The 22,498-nt window shown below is 32.2% G+C and overlaps 1 protein-coding gene across 1 annotated transcript in view; it reads left to right on the forward strand.

Annotated features, from left to right (window-relative positions):
- The first annotated feature begins 11,063 nt into the window (after positions 1-11,063).
- Positions 11,064-22,498, forward strand: part of LOC127702801 (electroneutral sodium bicarbonate exchanger 1-like) — a 29,818-nt gene continuing 18,383 nt past the window's right edge. Inside the window, exons 1-3 of the mRNA XM_052207105.1 lie at positions 11,064-11,124; positions 18,905-19,034; positions 19,427-19,547. Of these exons, the coding sequence (XP_052063065.1) occupies positions 11,064-11,124; positions 18,905-19,034; positions 19,427-19,547 (312 nt within the window). The remainder of the gene's footprint in view (positions 11,125-18,904; positions 19,035-19,426; positions 19,548-22,498) is intronic.

Genomic DNA, 22,498 nt, shown 5'->3' on the forward strand with positions numbered 1-22,498 from the left:
AGAACCTATTATTCGTAAAACCAACTATAAAAAGAATCGTTGTCATTTTTTATCTTGAAATATCAGTTGTTTTTCTTACCAAAATTTATAAATGACTTTTCCTTTCCCATTGTTAATTTTCCTTGACTATGGTATTCTATGTGCTTGTTATGGAGTATACATTTCTTAGATTATATGAAAAATAAGGAGATGTGGTATGATTGCCAATGAGACAAATATCAACCACAGACCAAAGGACAAGGATGTTAACATATAGGGCATTATACGGCCTTCAACAATGAGTAAAACCTATACATATGTCAATAATGTGAAACAATTCAAATAAGAAAACTAACGGCCTGATTTAGTTAATATCAAGTAATCTTGTGTAGATGACAAATCTTTGGAAATTGGAGAGAAAAATTTTCATGCTTCGACTGTTTCCCAATTTAAATATTTTTTTAGATATAAAAATAATCTTGATAAAGTTAGGCTAACTTATCATTGAAACATTAAAAGTATAAGTTTTTTACACCTTTTTGATATGCGAGAAAACATAAGTCCCTGTTTAGAGGGGATTAACAGGGGGTCTCGATTCACACTTTCCTCCCACTGCTAAAACAAAAGTATATGCCACTACTAATATACTCCAAGTTTGTTTTTTTTTTAATTTTTCATGACTGAATTAATCAAATGGTTCAAGTTGGCGACGCAGTATACCTGTTTTACTGTAGGAACATATACAAATATATATATAAATAAACACTTTCTATCATTGACTATTTTTAATTGAAGTACATGTAATAACTACCTATCATCTTAGTGTACTTTATAAAGTGAAATATCTAAATCACCAAACAAGACTAAAATAGTTTTAAAAAGTCAATATTTATACTCAACATAAAATGTTATTATCAACTTTTCAAACGAAGTATCTTTAGTTTTTAAGGATGTTGTAACTGACGGTAGTGAACAGTTGTCGAAAATGCTTAATAGTCCTTAAATATGAACTTAAATGAGGTTTTAAGATTATATGCAAACAATTACGCCTATATGCACAGAAGTCGCTTTGAAAGTGCATGCAACTTCATTGAATACATTAAGCTGCGTTATTTGCTTTTCTATAGATGGCTGTTTAAAAATGTTCTTCGATGAATGAGTATAAAATTGAACGCCATTTGCAAAGAGAGAAAAATGTGTATATTGAGAATGACATAATAGCTAACATATATATGAATAAGAAACGTGGGGAAACTTAAATGACAAGGTAACTAAAAAACACCCTGAAAAAAGATATCTAGAAGTAATATAGGATTCATGTAGGCGAGGGTTCATAGCAAAGAAATGCCATTAAAACCAAATTCCTTTTAATAGTCGACAAAAATTAAAGAACAACGACATTCAGTACGAGGTTCATGAATTAGGACAAAAAACAGTAACATATAGCTATATAGATTGTTAAACTAGTTTTTTGAGTAATCAATGTCCTTATTATCTCCATCCTTACGATGAGTTACATAGAAATATGCATGGCTAAAATCAGAACAGGAGAAAGTTCCGAACTCAAAAATATCGGCATAAAAATCGATAAAATATATAGCAGCAAATAAAACAAAACTAAATAATACCATATCAATCTATGCTCGCAGATACTGAAAGCAAGTTACAACTTTTGTTACACTGCCATGTAGAAACACTCCATATTGCTGTACTTCAGAGTAGATATCATAAAGAAGTGTTCAGAAAAAAACACATTTTTATGAAATGTAATTTTTCACAAGAAAGTTCATACATAAAATGAAAAATAATGAAACATTTAGTCTTGTTTAACAATGTTCTTAAGTGAATAGATTAAATGAAGAGAAGATGAAATGGTGTACACTACGAATTTAACAGAAATATAGGGAAACTATAATCTTTATCGAAAAGGAAAGATTAAAAAGCAATTTTTTTTTTTTATTTTTTTTTTTTTTTTTTGCTTCATTAGAAATAAATCTATTGTGAAGTTGCATATGCAATGCGTTTATTTTTCATTTAATGTATTTATAATCGTCATTTGAATTCCTTTTACCTGTCTCGTCTGCTACAGTATGCCAATAGAATCGTGTATTACTTACCAGACGTTTCTTTGATTCACGTCTTTGATAGGCGATCGAGAAGAAACACTTTTAAAAGTGGTAGGATAAATTTAATACATATGATAAAACAAAACAAAACAAAAGTATTTTAGTCTGGTGTAACAAGAAAGTGTATACCAATTGTTCTAACCTCAAAGAAAAGCTGGTATTTTTAAAGGTATTGACATTCAACAGCAGCAAACCCATATGCTTAGTCATGATTGTTTACCTTTTCACATTGCATTACAACATTTTGGTTGTCTTATCCCCTTATATGATACATGACAGTCCATGTCTACATGTTGACAATGACCTAGAAATTATTTCTTTTGATAAATCATAGATAAACCGTGTTATGTAACACGTACATGTATGGCGATTGTTCACGGGGGTCTTTTTCTTTTAGCTTTATATCGATCTATACAATAGTATAATACCTTTTAATGATAAATTGTAGGGATATTATGAAAGGGGATTTTGGTGTAAAGTGTGTTACAGTATGTGTCGGTGTACGTAAATACGATAATTTCTTTCTGTAAAGGGGCATTAGCTGTCAAATTCATGAACACCGACTTGACTCAAATTCTCATATTTGATTTAAAACATAAAAAAAACGTATATCCAAATTACTAAAGGTCTAAAATAAACAATTAAAAATGCATGAACTCGATAATATATATATGTATCAACATTTCGTGTGTATTTTTGTCTAGACGTCATCTATTTAACCATCGAGATGACCTCCGAATATTGTCGACGGTCATATAACCAGATATAAACATAAATATAAATATAAATAGATAGCGAACACGTGTAATTGGATTTTTCTAGGTCTATTTGATTCATATTGTAGGTTAATAAGTATGTCTATCATCGTTTTTACCTGTATAAGAATGATTGGTTGCATACCTACACCTCCATTTATTATTGTTGTATCTCTTCAGCTTCTTGATATAGCCTTTGTATGCCGAAACTTTATTTCTAAGATTGTCTAATGTTTAGTTAACCATGGTATTTTTTTGCATCATTTGTTTTCCATCTGGGATGATTCTCTCAAAACGGGTAGTCTGTAAAGTTCTACAATAGTTGTAGCATTATATTTTTTATCAGTTTCACTAAATATCTTCTGTAATGTTTTTATATGCAGGATTATTAAGTAGATGGATTGCTGGCTCTTTGACGAATACCCACACCTCCTTTTATTATTGTTGTATCTTCTGCTTCTTGGTATAGCTTTTGTATATGCCGAAACTTTATTTTTAAGTTTGCCTTCTGTTTTCCATCTCGGATGCTTCTCTCAAAACAGATAGTCTCTAAAGTTCTACATTAGTGGTAGCATATATATCAGTTTATCAGTTTCATTAAAACTAATGTTTTATATACAGTTTTATTGTCAGTTATTAACACACTTTTAAACAAAACTTACATACAGTATTTTTTTCTCTTTGACTGCAGAACATACCATGTGTTCTTGTGGTATTAGATTGATTAATTAATAATATGGATGTTTGTTGAATGTCCATTGACAGGAATTCAGGAATCAGGATAAAAACAAATCGATCAAAAAATCGATTTCAAAAGTTCTGATAAGTGTGCTAAACCGGACGATGAGTGGGAAATTTGGACTGCTGGTGAAACAAAAATGTTTTGGCAGATTTTTTTCTTTGAAACAGGTCACCATCTGACACCATAATGTCATTGCGAGGGTACTTTCACGTGCAGAGAGCCTGGCATTCACCCAATATGGACCATCAGATTTAATTCACATTTTGACAGGTTCATTTGAGGATGCCCGATCAATACGGGCCATATACAAGAGAAGTTCATTTGACCATATTTGCAACATGTGGAGCAGTATCTGCTTACTCCTCCGGCACCTCCCTTGAATTACCCCCGCCTTTTTGTAAGGTTCGTGTTGCTCAGTCTTTGGTTTTCTATGTTGTGTTTTGTATACTGTTGTTTGTCTTTTGATCTTTTTTAGTCTTTTACCATGGCATTGTCAGTTTGTTTTCGACTAATCAGTTTGTATGTCCCATTGGTATTTTTCGCCTCTCTTCTATATCCCAGCCAACACTTTGAGCTTGTTATCAAGTTTAAAGTCAACTCAACATACCTTGATATAAATCGGTTAAGGTCACGATGATAAATCTGTAAGGTAAAAATCATGAGTGAAGTTTCCAATAAACATACTTATTGATTTCGTAAGTATTCGACCAAATATTACCTTTTGTATCCTTTCACGTATATTTGTGTGAGAGGTCATATATGTTCTGTTCCTTTGTACAATTCTAAGGACATTGTATGAACAACTAACTAATCTAGTTTGATCTATGAGTACTTCAACAATCTCTCAACAATAAATACTGTTTTCTAGAATATCACTTTTATGCGAAATGCGTATGCGAAGGAAACATACAACCGGTAGATATTGATAGCATCATGTTTTGATAAGAATCATTTGCTTATAAAATGATCATTGTATGTAAACATCGTTTCGATATATAACGTCTATTGACCTTTTGATGATTTTTTGTTGTTTTGGTTTTTTAAGCCTTTTTGGGAGCGGAAGTGTGGTTGCTATTTCATCAAAATAAATACAACATCCCATTTAATGTTACATCAGTATATCAATCAAAGTTTAACATATTCGAATTGTAAGTTTTTGTCATCATGAATATTTGTAACATAAGATTGATATATCATCAAAAGTAGTCTAGTCAAAATCGTATAAGGTCAAGCTTGTCTGATAAAGTATTATGATAATTACGTAGGACGAACATTGTTTCCGCTAACTGTTTTCATATATAAAACATGGTTTCGGTATGTACACATTGTTTTGTTATAGAATCATTTTGTATATACATTTATATTTCAAATGATTCAATCATCGTGCTCTAAAATTGAATATTTAATACAGATGGATGATAACAATTACATTATCAACAAATATTGCATCAATATACTGTTACAAGGACGTTTAGACATTATCTAGTCAAGGTGAAATTAAATTTCAGAATGTAATAGTTCAATACAATGAGAGATTAGGGAATTTGGATAAACAAAAACCCTTGAAATAAGGCATGTTCTTTTTGTTTTTTGATTGTCATCTTTCTTAATTGTTGCCAAATAAACAATATCATGCATAAAAAGGTGCACCCGTTTACAAAACAATTTAACATCACGTGGCTGCATGTTAAATACTTCATACAATGCCAGGTCTTGCGGTAATTAAAATTTCGAGAACGATTATCGTACTCAGACTAAAAATTCTCTGATTAAAATACTGGATTTCGGTGTTCCGAGAACATTTTTTTTAACTCCTAGTACTAAGTTTGATAACCGAGAGCTCGGGTCGCTTGCATCGAAAGTATTGTTTATTTATTGCCTTTTTGTCATGGGTCTTATGGTAACAAAAGAAACAAGTTTTTACGCCATGTTCTTTAATAAGTTATACTAGAGTAAGTGATTACAAGTGTAGAGTGGGGAGAAGATACCAAGGGGTGGGGGTAGAGGGGAGTCAATCAAAAACTAAAAGTCGAAAAAAAACAAACAGTACTATAGTCAACAGAAAAATTACAAACAAAAAAAACAGTCCAATAAACAGACAAAACTATAGACAGTGCACCATAACCCCCTGCCCTACGAATAAGGGGTTGAACTCTGGTTATCCGAAACGGTAAGTAGTTCCTGTTCCACTAATCAAACCCCTCATGCTGCATACAGTTTAATTTTTTTTTTCAAGTTGGTGTGTTTTGATATACATCGAGCAATATGATTGTGACGCTCGTGCATAAAAGTTTAGAATACTTATTTGTAAGTTAAACCGTTGATTCTTTGTTATTATGTATTACCCTTTTGTTATTCGTTCCATGATTTGATAAGCTAGTAATACCTATGTCTAATGATTTGATTGGCCATTGAAACGCATTGTTTAATTTTATGGTTCATCCGACAAACATGAAAGCAGCAAATAAATATGCTGTAAATTTTTAATCCCGTGATTTTAATTCAATTTTACGTTTGTCTAGAACTAGCTTACTTTAATATATAGGGTTTACTCATATCAATATAATCGGTAAAACAAATGAGATATACAAGCAGTCAAACTGAGATTTGTCTCGGTATTTTGTTGATAACTTTGTATATCGTGATACTATTCACACAAATCTTGTCAAGGTATCAGTTAAACTGTTTGTATACTCGAATATATGATTAAAATTTTCTGAATTCCGATTTTTTTATCAGTATAAGTCTTCTGTAATCAAGTTTGAAATTTTCAAACGAGAAGAGGTAATCCGGCCTTAAAAATGTCTTCAATGAATATAAGTATAGTCACTTCCTGAACATTATTTAAGTTTCCGACCGTTCAAGACCCTCATGGGTAGTCAATGTCGTTAAAAAAAACCTCGTCATTTAAGTTGATTATAACCCAATTAATCCAGTCGTTATATTCCTACTCACTATCGATCGCTTCTCCAGAGGACACTGAGACACATAGAGGGCGCTGAATCATTCGCGTTAACTTGATCACCGATTATTGTAAAAAAAAAATCGCTCGCCCGAAATCAGAAGAACAACTTTGCCATATATTCTACCCAAGGACCACTTCCAAATACACAATAAAGAACAATCCATTTGCCTGACTAAGTTTATTTTTTCATTGTTAATATGACAACAATGAGGGAGTCAAATATTGTAGCATTCAAATTATATGATAAAAATACGGAAGACGTTTCGATCACTGCCGTGTTATTTTTTATTTATTTGTCATAATTTGTCTATTTAAACCGTCATTGTTCAGAGATAGATGTATTTTGTTACCAATCTACTAGACATAATAACTAATTGTTTTGTACTATTAAAAAAGTCCACTATCAATACACTTTTTTTTATAAATACCCCTATCATTTGTTATCGGGTGTATTGCCTTGCCAATCAGGAATGTGGAAGATAACGGTATAAAAGACACAAAATTTACGATAGTTTACTTTAAATGTATACGGATACGGTCACATTCAGATATTAAAAGCATCTCGGTGAAAAATCGTGTTTCCCGATTTTTTTAATATCACATATGTTATTTAAGAAAACGGAGACATATTCGGACAACAGTGTAATTAGCAACTTTAAATCTGCATTAAATTACCTAAAATTATCTGGAAACCGATACTACTTGTTGCGCAAGGTGAGTAGATGCTGCTAATTGCTTTACCTGGATGCATGTAGGTTTTACTTACGTTTCATGTTTGAAGCGTGGAACGTTTGCTTTATACTAATTGCTTCATCACAATTGATTTCTATTCATAGTTATCTGCAATTGAAATAAATAAATTGTCCCGAAAATACAGTTATTTCGTAGTGCATTTCTTTTAGACAATAAATGCAAATTAAAAAAATCGCACCTGCGCTTTCTCAATAATATTTTTACAGTGTGGTGTACTAAACTACTTTTGGGGAAAAATTATATCGAAATTACAGAAACTTCATCAGCTCCAACTCAAAATATGGACAATTTTGTGTTAAGGGGGTCTTAAATTATGTTTGACAGCTTCAGACATACTAATTTTTAATCTTTTCTTTTCAACTGGCCAAATCACTACTCTACTTTAAAATTCATGACCTATTTTTCATCCCCTACTTGATATTTGAGGCATAAAAAATGAAGAAATGAATTAGGAAGGGTTGTGAACAAAATTTGCGAGTAATACACAGTCCACATTAGGAACTATATTTAATCAAAGTACGATAACTGTGTTCCCGGGCCAAATTGATTGATTGGTGTTTGCTTTACGCTACATCAGCGCAAAAAGACTATATCGCGGCGAGGAAATAAATAAATACTTGTGCTCTGTTAAGTATTTTAAACGATTTTACAGTTATACTGCATTGTCCTTCTGCAGTTGGTATTTTTTTCGAATCTTTTCCTGAAAGCAGGAACTACTTAATCTACATTTGCCTTACATGAGGCGGAACCATCTACTGTACCAAAATTGCGTACAGTTTTTATTGTTCAATCATTTATTTTATTCCAGCTCTGCATCCTTTTGTGCAAAAACAATTGTTTCTTACTAGTATTTAAAGTAATACTGATATAAGTAAAGTGTTACATAAACGTGAATCAATATAAGTGTATGCATGTTATTTGCATAATATAATCTTTATTGGCAGTGAATCAGAACATTATGACATATTATTGAATCATTCACCATTACGGGTGAATGATGAACCTCAAATGTCTATTGATTCGAGCATAGTTGCGTCAAAAGTTTTACTTAATAAACGTAAATATATTGAGGTAATAGTTTTGATATAAAAACAAAATATATGTTACAATCATATCTAACCAGTATATACAGTAATCTAATCAGGATCTCCAAATCAGACAGTCAGCTAAACTTAATGTATTGATGTTCTTTGTTGTCTGTATCCCGACAAGCCTAAGCATTTAACATGGTAAGCTCGGCTTCGTGGAAATAAAACTACCTTTTTTGACAGCCTTAGTATTTAACATGTTGGTTACCTGGACTTTTTTCCTTAATAAGACAAGCCTTAGAAGTTATTGTGTTGGTTTCTTAAACTTTCGGTCTCCAAGACAAGCTTATAGCATTAAAATAATTTGTTAAGCTGGGCTTCGTGTGGAGTCGCATGGCGGGTGATGCAAACATAGCAGAATAAGCTTTCTCTGTCAACGCACCCGGTATTGCTCCTTTTAAAGTTCTTGTGATTCCCTAAGTTATTGTTTGTTACCTTGATTTGTCTTCTTAGTCGATTTATGAGATTTGAACATCGGTAACTTCTGTTGCTTTAATTTAGTGCTTACAACAAAATCAATAGATATAAGAAGATGTGGTATGAGTGCCAATGAGACAACTCTCCATCCAAGTCACAATTTGTAAAAGTAAACCATTATATGTCAAAGTACGGTCTTCAACACGGAGCCTTGGCTCACTCCGAACAGCAAGCTATAATGGGCCCAAAAATGACTAGTGTAAAACCATTCAAACAGGAAAACCAACGGTCTAATCTATATAAAAAACGCTACTTACCTTTGGTGTCTCTGCAGTGTTTGGTTTTTTTCTTCTTCCTTATTGTCGTTGTACATTAGATTGTGTCCCCGTTGACCTATTTGCATTTGTTCATCTATTATTAGCCTTTAAACCTTAATATACATGCAACATTACAAGATAAAATGTGAAGTTGAAGTTCATCGTTAGAATTTTTCAATTTTATACCCAGGTATAAAAATAGTAAAGGAACGTTTCATAAGAAATGAATTCGTTTTCTTGTTATAATCATGAGTGTACGGAATTGTACAGTGCATTTTTAACACCGGTGTAAACTTCCAAGCACCCCTGATTACACCAAGATAACTAATAATATCATCTACTAGCATATATTTATACGTTATGTTTCAAGAAAAAAATGCTTTACACGTTCTGTTTCTAATTAAAGTTTTATTATTTTACACAAAGCCCCCCCCCCTTTTTTTTTACATATTACAATATTAAGATCGATCAATTCTCAGCTACTCAATATACATGTTAAATGTTTTCTACAGTATTTGAAATAAAATTAGAAAAAAATATAATATAAATGCCTGTGGTCGTTGTACACATTGAGATGATGGCCCTTCTCAAAAAGGATACCTGTAGGCGTCGGTATCGAATAGTTTTCGAAAATGTCTACTTAAATATGCAATGTTTTTCTGGGTAGCATTTTATATTTCATTTTTCAATGTATGTGCAATTATCTTATCTATTATTTGTTCAGCAAAGGTTGCTTCTATTTTAAAAGTTCTCATTCAGTAATATTTGAGGATTAGTGAGTTTACATGTACCGATGTTTTATAAATTTGGCAGTGCATTTGGGGTTATCCAGAAAACATGTATCAATCCGTTACGTGTATGCCTTGTCACTAGTAATGACTTTATCAACGAATTTTAAATAGATGTACTGAGTTCACCCCGGCTTTCAGTATGATTTAAGTTGATAAATCTTTAGCTTTCTACGTTGCTTTTTTTTAACTGTTTGTTGTTCGTCTTTTAAGGTGTTCATAATGTTATAATGTCTTTCTTCGACTTCTCCTTTTTTTTAAAAAAGCGATACGGTATTCTTCTACAAAAAGTCTTGATAAGTCTAACTTTACATATTCGACTCAGCCTGACCTTATTTTAAGAAGCCACATTATGTGGATAGGTATATGAAATAGTGGTTTATCTACATTATAATTGTTCAAAACAAAGAAATAGAAGTCTGCGTAAAAAAAGTTTACTGAGACACTGCACTGGTCGGTACCAGTTAGTATGTACCAACAGTTACAAGTTATATCGTCAACTGGTATTTTATGCAATAATGAATGTTGCGTAATACGGCATACTGCTTTTATCTTAAGACAGAAACTGTTATTAATTTTTTTTTTTTTAAACTTTGAATTGTTTGAATCGATTCAGACAAAAATGTTGAGTTTTTGTATAACTCTCTTGCTGCCGCTAACATTGCGTTTGCCAGGAAAAACGGCAGCTTCACGTCTGTGACTTCACGATACCCGACTATGACTTCATTCGATTAATTTGAAGCAAAGCTCTGATGACGTTACATTGGAGGCCCATTGAAGAAAAATTTTACACTATAGATAATCTTCTATGTTTTTGGCACCGTCGGTGCGGATACATGTGTCCTTCCGGCAGCAAGAAGGTTAACGCGTCGTGGGAAGATACGCGTGCGGGGACACGACGTCATCTGGATTCACTTTGTGACGTTTTCGATTTTTGTAAACTTACCGTTTCCGTGCTCAGACAATATAATATCAAAGCTACCTTATAAGAACACATTTTATACGACATACTCTTATCTTTATATTGCAATTAAATTAAATTCAAATTTCTATTTTGTAATAGAGATGAATCAAACTTATTACATTCTTTTTGGGTTCAGAAAGAAGACTGCACAACCTAAACAAGCATCAAAATGAATGGCATGAATGGGTCATACGAAGTGAAAAATGGAGAGCATTTAAGTCACAGAAAACGTAAGTACATTGTTTTAATCATTCAAAATAAATTCTTCTTAAAGTAAAGATTAAACAAAAGAAAATAATATATATCCATCCGTTTCCATAAATCGGGTCGCATATGGCATTGTCCTAATTATCTTCCATATATGAAGAGAATTCGAAAAGATTTTTCAGATTATTTGTTTAAAGCACCAAAGACGAATATACTGCAGAAACTAAATTAAGTTACCAGTGAAGTATTGAAATTACCCGTTTTCTTTCATTTGTATTTTTCAAAGGTGTCAGATCCGATTAACCTAAAATGGTCAAATGTAAAATGACCACTGTTGTGACAAACTGGCAGGTCAAGAGAAATTCAATGATGTTCTCTGTCATGTTTCCATTAGTTAAGGTGTCTATGCTATTGCTATGAAAAATATTTAGCACATAAACATTTCTTACAAGACATCTACGATGCAAAAACAGAGTATGAGGTTGACAATGTCATCATCGCTTAAATAGTTTTTTTCAAATTCATATTACTCAATATTTGAAAATACTATTCAGTAGATATTTGTAAACTGAGTTAGTCTAAATAGCCATAATAGCCAATTGCACGGAATGTGATAGTCAGCATAAGCTTAAGACACTGTTTTACATTTATTAGTTGCCGGTTTCCGAGAGGAGGGGGGGGGGGGTGCTTCAGATATATATATATTTCACTTTGTCTTTCCACTTGTGACCTCGAGTATATGATATGTCGAATGTTTCAAAGTTGGTATATGCCCTAAAACAAGTGTTTGTACTATGTGTATTGGTTGTTGTTTCTCAGAGAAAGAAATTCCCATTAAGTTCATTATTGGACAATCGATTAATAAAACAACAGTTGTTTTTACATCTGTGTAACTAATCGACTCAATCAACTCAATGACAATTGCAGAGCATCGAACGTAACGATAGATTCGATTGTCGAATACCTTTGTCAAAAATTACTGATCAGAAGGAAGAAAGGAACAGTGCCATATTTATTGGTACATTCGTACTCAAGTCCTGTACAAGTGGATAATGAAATGTGCTAGTATGTCTGTCCCAAGTCAGGAACCTGTATTATCGTTAGTTGCTGTCTGTCATATTTGTGTTTCGTTTATTGTTTCAAGAATGGATCAGGAAAATTACCAGAAGGCATTCTATTCCAGTTCATTTGATTTAAAATGTACTACATTCGATCAGACTCTGGCCTACAAAATTGTGTTCCCTTCTTTGGTTGAAGTCGACCTTTGTGTTTTGATATGTGATATATTATTACGCGTATGATTGTTCTTTACAAAACATTCTTTTGTGTTTCCTACTAAAGAGTACCTTCCAAAAAGATATCATCATTGATAAACATATAAGATACATTTTTAAGTGTTTCAGTTCAGTATTTTTCTTTTCCTCTTCATAATTCATTTTTCACAATATTAGACTACGACCAAAAAGTCTTGAACGCACTTTTTAGTGCAATTCAAAACTATGAATTGACTTTCAATGGCTTGTTGAACATGTATTTAAATGTTAGTAAAATAAGTAATATCTAAAGTCTCTACACCTGCGGTTTACTGTGATAGCAAATGACAATGACATTTGCCAGCGAATACAATTGTAACTTCAACCCACTCATTGTATCTATTTTATATTAAGTATGATCGAGTGACGTATTTCGAAAGAACTATATAAAAGTTAATGACTTTCTGTTTAACACACGGCTATATTATATACCATTCGAAAGCATATTATCTGTGTTTTCTATCTTGTCCGTTCATCAAAAAACCGTGCGTTGGAAATTCTGTGAAATCAAGATCAAAGGTTGATACACATTTATAATTTATGCAAGGGTTAGAAAAAATACTGGTTGTCTCTTGAATGTGATAAAAGGATTCAAAAACGTACGAATCTTATAGAATAGAATACAATAATTTCCATTCAGACGTACAACTAGCGATCAATTAAGTATTTTTTTCACAATTTCCAAATATATCAGATCTTTGGATTTGCAGTTTTTAAGAATTCTTTTCCACGAAAATGACAATGTTCAAGCAAGATATATTCCTTTGTGGATCTGAGGAAATTTGTGTCATCATTCTAAACTGGTTTCCATATACATTGTCATGGAAACAGCCATCTATGGAAGCTTTTACCGTTGCCCTATATACCGCCATTTGCAAAATAGAGAACTTTCGCTTTTCTATGATTACATTACATAATAAATTGATTGTCAATAATTTCTGATAATTTTCTAAGTAGTAGTATACTAGTAGTAATAAAAATGCTACAAAGAAATAAGCGGGCTGCATGTACAGCGAATTTAGTTTTTGAACGTATTTTCATTTGTAGTCATATTTGAAGTGCCAAATGACTTTGCTCCCAAAGCAGCACCAACGGCAACATTGCCAAACCAATTACTTGTGTTTACAATGACATAATCGATTGTATTATATCTACAAACCAAATTCATTACTACTTCCTTTCTTGATAGCTATTGTATTTGTATAAGCTGCAATGGTTTGTTCTTTTCATATCAATTGAGGTTGATAAATGATGTCAAAAATTTCCTTAGCATTTAACAATGGTTCGTGGTAATAAATAAATGATTCACTAAGAAATCGCTTGGCTTTCTGTCAATTTTACTATTTTTATTTGGATTGTCTGAAAAGGGCAATTTTTATTCAAAATTACGTAATTTATACTTTAAGTACGATTGATTATGGAACTTAGGTTTGTTCTTTAAGTTTTTAATGTGTTCATAAACTATTTTAATATTCAGCAGACAGAATATGTAATTGATGCTGACATTTTGAAAAATAAGACATCGTTCGTCCTTGAACTTTGACTTTGATTTGACGGACATTGTACCGTACGACAGGGTAAAAAATGGTGCAGATGAAATGAGTTCGAATGGTACATAACATAGCATTTTTAATATCGATGCGTTCAAAAAGAAATCACAAGCCTAATATCACCCCACTCAAGTTATAAACAATGAGCTGAAAATCTTACGTTTGATAAAAAATTGAATTGACCGACATTGGTCTTAATCTTACATCATTATCAACAATGGTTAGTGAGTAAACTAAAGTTGTTTGATAAAAGAACTTCGTGTTATACATACATATACAAGGCCGTTTTCAATATCTGTACAGTTGTTATGTAATTATGATAAGGTTGTTCTATTTTAAGATTGGCAAACAGGTGATAAAGGTCACATAATCACGAGACAAACTTTAAATGATAACATGTACGTCAGTTTTTTATTGCTGTGCCTTTAACTAGTTTTCATACCAAGATTTCTGTCATACATTTTTAGAAGACTGACATAATATTTTGATGAATTGGCATAAATAAAAATAGGTCGAATTGAGGTTATATCTTCGAAGCATTAAGGCGGATTTAATTGAACAATTTTAAAATAAAGCGAACTTTCACTCCTAACTACATAAAAATCTTTCTCAAGATATAGATCTTTAAATTGTTGTGTATTGGATAAAGTGACCTGAGAGTAATTTAAATGTCTCCAGTCTTGATTGATTGCTGTCTTATCAATTTTAAAAGCTCCAAGTTCAAGGTTACTATCGGACTCTCTGACATTTACTTGACCTGTACTCGTATGATTAACGGAAAGTCAATATTGCTGTTACTTATAATTCTGCAAGGGTCTTTTATTATAACCCCTTCCTCTTGATTAAAAAACTGATCCTGTGTCCAAGCTTTGTTAGGATCTAAAAACGTTCTACTTTCTGGTTTAAAGACATTTCGGGACCCTACTTGTTTTGGCGGATTAATTCACAGCCTCACAAATTTGAAGGCTGAAATTTGTTTGCCTGATGTAATAATTACCAGAACAGAGAGTACAACGGAGTGTTTTCAGATCCTTGTAAGCAAAGCCTGGACACAAGATCTCTATTTTATTCAGATTGGTACTACATGTATTTATTTTGGCAGATTTTAATTATGTCATACCATCAGTTTGTTTTGTTATAAGACGACAATGGTTTCATACCAATATCCTTAACTTGTGTATGTAGTTTATTGTTATTTATCTTACTACACGCGTGTGTGAAGTTATATGTTTCCAACAGATTATGCCGAATTTTTCATGAATTATCATTGAAAAGTTATTGTACATTGTTTAATCAAAAACTCGTATGGAAAGCGGTATATATTGATCATTACAAGTTGATTTGGAAAGGGTTTATCTTCATAAGAAGTTTTTATAAAGGAAGATATATATTAATATGACTAAAATAAACTTTATTTGATTTTGTTTGTGAACAAGACAAAACAATACATGAATTAAAAAGGGATATGGTACACGTCGATGTAGCATCCTATTCAAAAAGTCACACGACTTCAACAATTGACCAGCATTTTTCTTCAAAATATTAACGCGAAATGGCGACAATAATTATAGATGAAAATATTGATTATAGATGGAAATATTCCAACTTGTTCTGACTTTTAGAGTTCTATGGTTAACATTTTTATAATTTGTTCATTATGATATGTTATTAAATAAAACGAGATGTGGGGTATACGTATGAGACAGCGACGTAGGAGTCTACATATCAACAATCTTCGACAGCAGAAAGAATGTCTATACTAGATAGATTTGGGTTTGAATTTCTGTTTGTTTATCATTTGACTACTTGTCCTACATTTTAATTTATCTTGTATGTTCAACGTTTTATGGATCAAGTTCAGCGACTCTTTTCACAAAAAATCTTACGATTAAAATTGATCGTAAGTTATACTGAAATGTGTATGACTTACGAGTATTTTTACTCTTACGATTTTTTGTGAAAAGAGCCGCTGATTGTTAGGAAAACAAATGATAATTACTTGTATAGATGTGAAACCGAGATTTAATGCACTTTTACATCATAGCAAGATGTTAACTAGTAACTGTTGTCAAACAAACGACTAGATCTAGGGTACACTGACATGGGTTGTGTATATTTGATTAATTCTAAGCTTATAATTCTTATTTTCAGTAACATTAGGCTACATATCCCTAAGTTGACCGTACAAGTGTTTGCAAGTGTTCCCATGTATTTTAAAGTCCTTGAATTTACAAACTGTTAATTTTGACAGGAAATTACATAGAATGAACCTTGCATATTCATTATGTTTGGTTTTGTTTTACCACAACTTGACCGATATCGTTAAACAATCATTCTCGATGGTATCAACAGCTTGACAGTCTGTACCTCGGTATGGTATTTTACACGACAAATGACCTATTTGTGTAGAGTCAAACAAACAAAGCACTTCAGTTCTTTATAAAATCTTCAACGATAAAGCAAACATCACACTGTACAGATGTTTAGAAGAATCTTTATGTTAGCTCACACCAACCGTGTTTAAAAGAACCTTTTTGTTACCTCACATCATACAAATGTTAAGTAGAACCTTTGTATCAACTCACACCATTCATAGGTTCAGAAGAACTGTTTTGTTAGCTCATACCATACAGAGGTTCAGAACAACCTTTTTGTTAGGTCACACCATGAAGAGGTTCAGGAAGACCTTTTGTTAGCTCACATCATAGAGAGGTTCAGTAGAAACTTTTTGTTAGATCACACCATAGAGAAGATCGAAAGAAACTTTTTGTTAGCTCACACCGTACAGAGGTTCAGAAGAACTTGTTTGTTATATCATACCATACAGAGGTTCAGAGGAACCTTTTTGTTAGCTCACACCGTACACAGGTTCAGAAGAAACTTTTTGTAAGATCACACCATGTAGAGTTTCAGAAGAACTTAATTTGTTAGCTCACACCATGCAGAGGTTCAGGAGAACTTTTTGTTAGCTCACACCATGCAGAGGTTCAGGAGAAACTTTTTGTTAGCTCACACCATTCAGAGGTTCAGAAGAACTTGTTTGTTAGCTCATACCATACAGAGGTTCAGAAGAACCTTTTTGTTAGCTCACACCATATAGAGGTTCAGAAGAACCTTTCTGTTAGCTCATACCATACAGAGGTTTAAAAGAACCTTTTTGTTAGCTCACACCATACAGGTGTTAAGTAGAACATATGTGTTATATCAAGCCATACAAAGGTTTTGAAGGATCTAAGACAATTGAGAGCTAAAGACCACATAAACAAGTGCAAAAACTTCGAATTGCAACGGACAAAAAGAATAACACTCCAGCGTTATTGAACGGTTTCTTAGAGTTATGGTTAATACAAAAGAGTACACGATGATCAAACAGTTAAAATCCAATAATTGTTTGCTATTTTTTTTTTTTGAAAAAATCCACTTTTTATAACAGACAGAATTACCTTGATGTCTTAGTTTTTCTGAATATTTGGCCTTTAGATTCAAACGTGCCTGAACAAACCATCACAACAATGACCTCAAACAGGAGTGCTTGTTAATTAGATATCGCTTCGATAAAAAAAAACTGAAAAGAGATGTATCAAAACAACCGTGGGCAGAATCTTTAAAAAAATATATAAATAGTTCATGAGAATAAAATCCTTAAAAACCATAAATATGGGTGAAATTGTGAAGGTTTAATGCATGATATTGCAATATTCATGGTATTCAAATATTGTCCGTAAGAATGCGAGTTTTGGTTGTTACGAAAAATTTCAATGACCTCCTTCTATATATACAATTCAGGTCATAGATTCTTTTTTTATCATTTTAAATAAATCCATAATCAATGCACGGTAACTCTTATGTAAGAGTTTTCAAGATAAACATATGACGTGATAAATATTAACCTTGAAACTTATGTTGTCAGTAGGTGATCTAACTGCCTATGTTCCAGCATTAAATAAATCTATGAAGATCAATGTTTATCTAGCAACCTAAAAAGGCATTTTTAAGATTGTCTCTGGTTTTATAGTCTCTTCATTTACCTGTGTATAATATGACGCAGGTTTCTTCAAAAGTGATGATTTTCTATAAATTGTTTGAAATTTCACAGTGATATCATACTTTAACTTTGTTTAAACCTGTCTATTTACTTTTGACTTTAATTATTTATCCCTTTTAATTTTTTATTAACTGTGTATTTGCATTCAGGTGTCACAGGTCAAATTTATTCGTTCATTGTGTGTTAATTTACGTTTTTTGATTGAGTTAAGCCTTCCAATTAATATTTTATAGTGTGTTTTTCTATGTTGTAATGTTATACTATTGTTTCAGAAAAGGGAGAAGGTTTGGTACCATTAAAACGTTTAATCCCGCTGCAAATGTTTGCACCTGTCCTAAGTTAGGAATCTAATTACAGTAGTTGTCGTCTGTTTATGTAGTTCATACGTGTTTCTCGTTTCTCGTTTTTATATAGATTAGACCGTTGGTTTTTCCGTTTGAATGGTTTTACACTAGTAATTTTTTGGGGCCCTTTATAGCTTGCTGTTCGGTGTGAGCCAATGCTCCGTGTTGAAGGCCGTACCTTGACCTATAATGGTTTACTTTTATAAATTGTAACTTGGATGGAGAGTTGTCTCATTGGCACTCATACCACATCTTCCTATATCTATCTATCACTGCACGAGTTCACCCCTGACTTTATTTTAAAGAGTGTTGTTCTTGCTTTATTTTTCAGTAGTGTATTATGTGTTATTTTATTTGCTGATGTTTGTTTCTATCGATAACAGTCTTGGCAATGGTATTGTCTGTTTTTCTTCGACTAGTTTTTTATTGTTCCCATTCTATCCTCTCTACTTGTTTGCTAAAAAATGAGATGTTACTTTAAGTCGGAATTGCTTCAAAAATATGTCAATTATAGAAAGTTAAGGCAATTTAAATATTTTCTTTATTTTCAGGCAGTCTAGCAGTTACTGAGTTTATCCAGGGTCTACTCACAAAAAACGATGACGAAACACACGTTGTTTTCTGTCAGTTAGACACTTTAACGAAAAAAGACGAAGAAGTCATTTGGCGAGAGTCTGCTAGGTAATTTACAATAAATTTACAGGTAGTATACCGATTTCAATTATAATATTGTAACTCTGGGTAAAAATAAACGTTGGCATGGAAGCAATCGAAATTTCATTTATGAACTCCAACTTGAATAAGTTTTGCGCTATTTCACAAAAACTCTTACGAGAAAAAATACTTGTAAGTCATTATCTTTTCAGTATTACTTTCGATCATTTTTTATTGTGAAAAAGGTCCCATGTGCGTAGACACGGTACGCGTCGCTGACAGTGCATGTGATTTCCAAAAATAAAAATATAAATTGGGTTACACCTGAATGTCAAAGTTAATAAAATAACGAAAAACTTTTTAAACAATTTTAACTAACTAGAACTGAAATGTATATATGTATGTATACGCTATTCCAGATGGGTAAAATACGAAGAGGATGTCGAGGAGAATGGCAAACGTTGGTCGAAACCTCATGTGGCTTCTGTTACATTGCATAATGTATTGGAGCTAAGGACACAGATGTTCGTAGGAGCCTTGGTACTAGATGCAGATGTCACAAACATTCCTCAGTTAGCTGGTAAGATGTTATATTAATGTATATAATGATATGTGGTTCTGAAAAAATCGCGCATGCTGTGGTAGCATTTGAGGTGAGCTGTTTTAGTCTACTTGTTTTAATTACAGTGTATGCTTTTGGTTAAACTTATGGGTTGAGAAATAATGTGAATATAAAAATTATGGTGGTCATATTGGACCAAGATATAGTCGAGCATATTGTACCAAGATATAGTCGAGCGTTTTGTTTTGTCAGGTTTTATGAACTGCTCCCTTTTTGGAATTTACTAAAATTCGGTATTTTTGTCAATGCATTTCAATTTGTTAGCTTATCTATAAATCATGGAAATAAAATTCCCCTTTAAGAACGGGAGTGATTGCTTATTGATACATTCAACACAAGCAAACGGACACCAAGAGATTTTTTTGTGATGTACGTACAGATTATGGATACTCGCACATATGACATGTATTTTATTTTAGTTCTCAAATCAGCCCGGACGACTTCGTAGTATACAAATAGGATATATAAACAAAAGGACATCTCTCAGCAAAAGTTGTGTTAAGGATTCTTTAAGTGCACGAGGGTGGCATATTTTCACATTTGTATTGAATAAAATGTTCTTCCAGAAAATACCGTTTTTCATTGATGATCGGTAAATGTTTTACTCGTTTATAAATTTAGAAATTATTAAGAAACAAAGGTTTCAATTCCCTCAGGCAAAGTTGACCTTTGATGGTATTGGTAGACCCTTTTATTTTGTCTATATAGCACTTCAACTGTTTCGGTTCTAATACATCCTTGGCTTTCAAATGTCAGGCTTTTAGCGTTCCTGGTGAAGGTAAATCCAGAAAAGTGCTTTGAACGCATGAAAAAGTGTTGTTTTTTATTTTTTTACCTCAACATAGCAAGACATATTTTAACTGACATTTTCTTTTTATTTTCAGATCTTATCATCGAAGAACTATCAAAAAACAAAACCTTAACAGAAAATACTAAATCTACAATAAGATCATCGTTGTTAGCGCGTCATGTACATCCTCATTTGAAACGGAGACGTATCTCAGCAGATGATTCTGGAGGCAATATAATCACACAATGCAGGATGCCAAAAAGTAAGACATTACATCGTTTGATCTTTTGAAATCCTTACCATTATCGTCTGAATGCTTAAACGACCCAGTCGAAAGGATATAATTTACAGCACGACTTCAATTAATTGGCTTTCCTTATAGTTGATAGAACACATTGTTTTATGAATGAATGGAGATGTAGGATAAACGTCAATGAGACAGCAACTCAACGATAAAATACCCATAAGACATTTAAACAATAGACGAGTGTCTATGCAATATGTCAGACTCTAAATCGACTTGAGTTTATGAAAGTGAATAAATAAAACAAATCTGCCAACAACAAAAGATTTTCCAAAATAACAAAAAGATTACTATATGACATAAGTCAACCACTTAAGTATACTTCGGAAGAACATGAATATATTGTTCTGGCTCTATCTATTATACGTTTAATACTACTGACACTTGATTGATTTCCTTCTGCTGGTGGAGTCCTAGAGGCACCATCTACCAAGAAGTCAGTGTTTTTGAATATCTCATTTTCAGGGGATAAATGATATACTTGCATTGGAGTCGGTGTCGTAATTTGAATATGCACCAACACAATTTAAGATATACTACTGGTACATCAAAACAGGTTCAATTATAAATGATTTGATTAATAAACAACCAGCAAAAAAATTGATTAAATAACTTGATTCTGGAAAAAGTATATATTAAGTAAATCAGGGATAAGGAAAAAAACTTAAATTTTAAACCTAAATAAATTGTTGTTTATACTAGTTGACCCATCTTTGCATTTATTTTTAGCCAGCAGTGCTGCAGATTTTGCTAAAATGAAAGCGCGACAACACGCAGAAGGAAGAGGTGAAACAAACGGCCAACTTCCTGAAACATCGCCTCTAGTCAAGGCAAGTATTTTCATTTATTCTGATGAAATAAGTAGTAACCTTATTTCTTTCTTATACGAATGCCTTTTTAACTTTTTTATTCGAGCGTCACTGATGAATCTTTTGTAGACCTTTCAATCCTGATATCTTGGATGAGTTTATAAGTTGAAACAAAAATGTGACAAATGAAATATTTCGCAAATGTTTTTTTTTCCTTTCTAACAATTAGATACATGTATATCGTCATTATATAAGAGCTTGTATAATGATTTCAATAGATATATGAATAACAAATGATGAAGATATGAAACTTTTTAAACATTCAGATCTGTACAGCAAATGGGAAATATTAGATATTAAGGATGTACTTAGTTGATCTAAGGTAAAATTAAATAAATCAAGAATTCAAAATTGATACTTTAAGCTGGAAGAGCAATAGTTAAGGTTCAAAATAAGCTAAAAATATTGATATGTCATGGAGCTCCTTTTCGAGATATTTGATTTATAAAATATGGCGGGAAAAGGCTGACTCTGACTTTTACCTTATATTTGCATTGGTATTATTTGGGTCTCAAATCAAAAGAAAGAAAATCAAGAATCTGCTTAAATTTTGTCAAATGACCTTTTATAAGCTTTTAAGTCTTATGTTAAAAGATAAATAGGTGTTATGGGGCAAAATATTTTACTTTGTATCGTATAGAAAAACACCAAGGAGTCCGAGCATTTGACACTTATTCCAAAACCTCACCTAAGTACATCCTTAATACTTAACTTTAAGGTATATATATTAGAAAAATAAATGCTCAAAAGAAACTGGCCGATTTTGCATTGAAAAAAATAACGAAGAAAACCCAGCCAATTTTTGTCAAACGATTAACGATCATCTTAAGAACAATTTGTAATTGACTGTCATGACGTTTTTCTAATGGTGTCAGAAATTATGATAAAAGAATTTATTCTCTCTTC

The sequence above is a fragment of the Mytilus californianus genome, unplaced genomic scaffold (assembly GCF_021869535.1).
Source record: "Mytilus californianus isolate M0D057914Y unplaced genomic scaffold, xbMytCali1.0.p SCAF_5, whole genome shotgun sequence".
In the NCBI taxonomy this organism is placed as follows: Eukaryota; Metazoa; Mollusca; class Bivalvia; order Mytilida; family Mytilidae; genus Mytilus; species Mytilus californianus.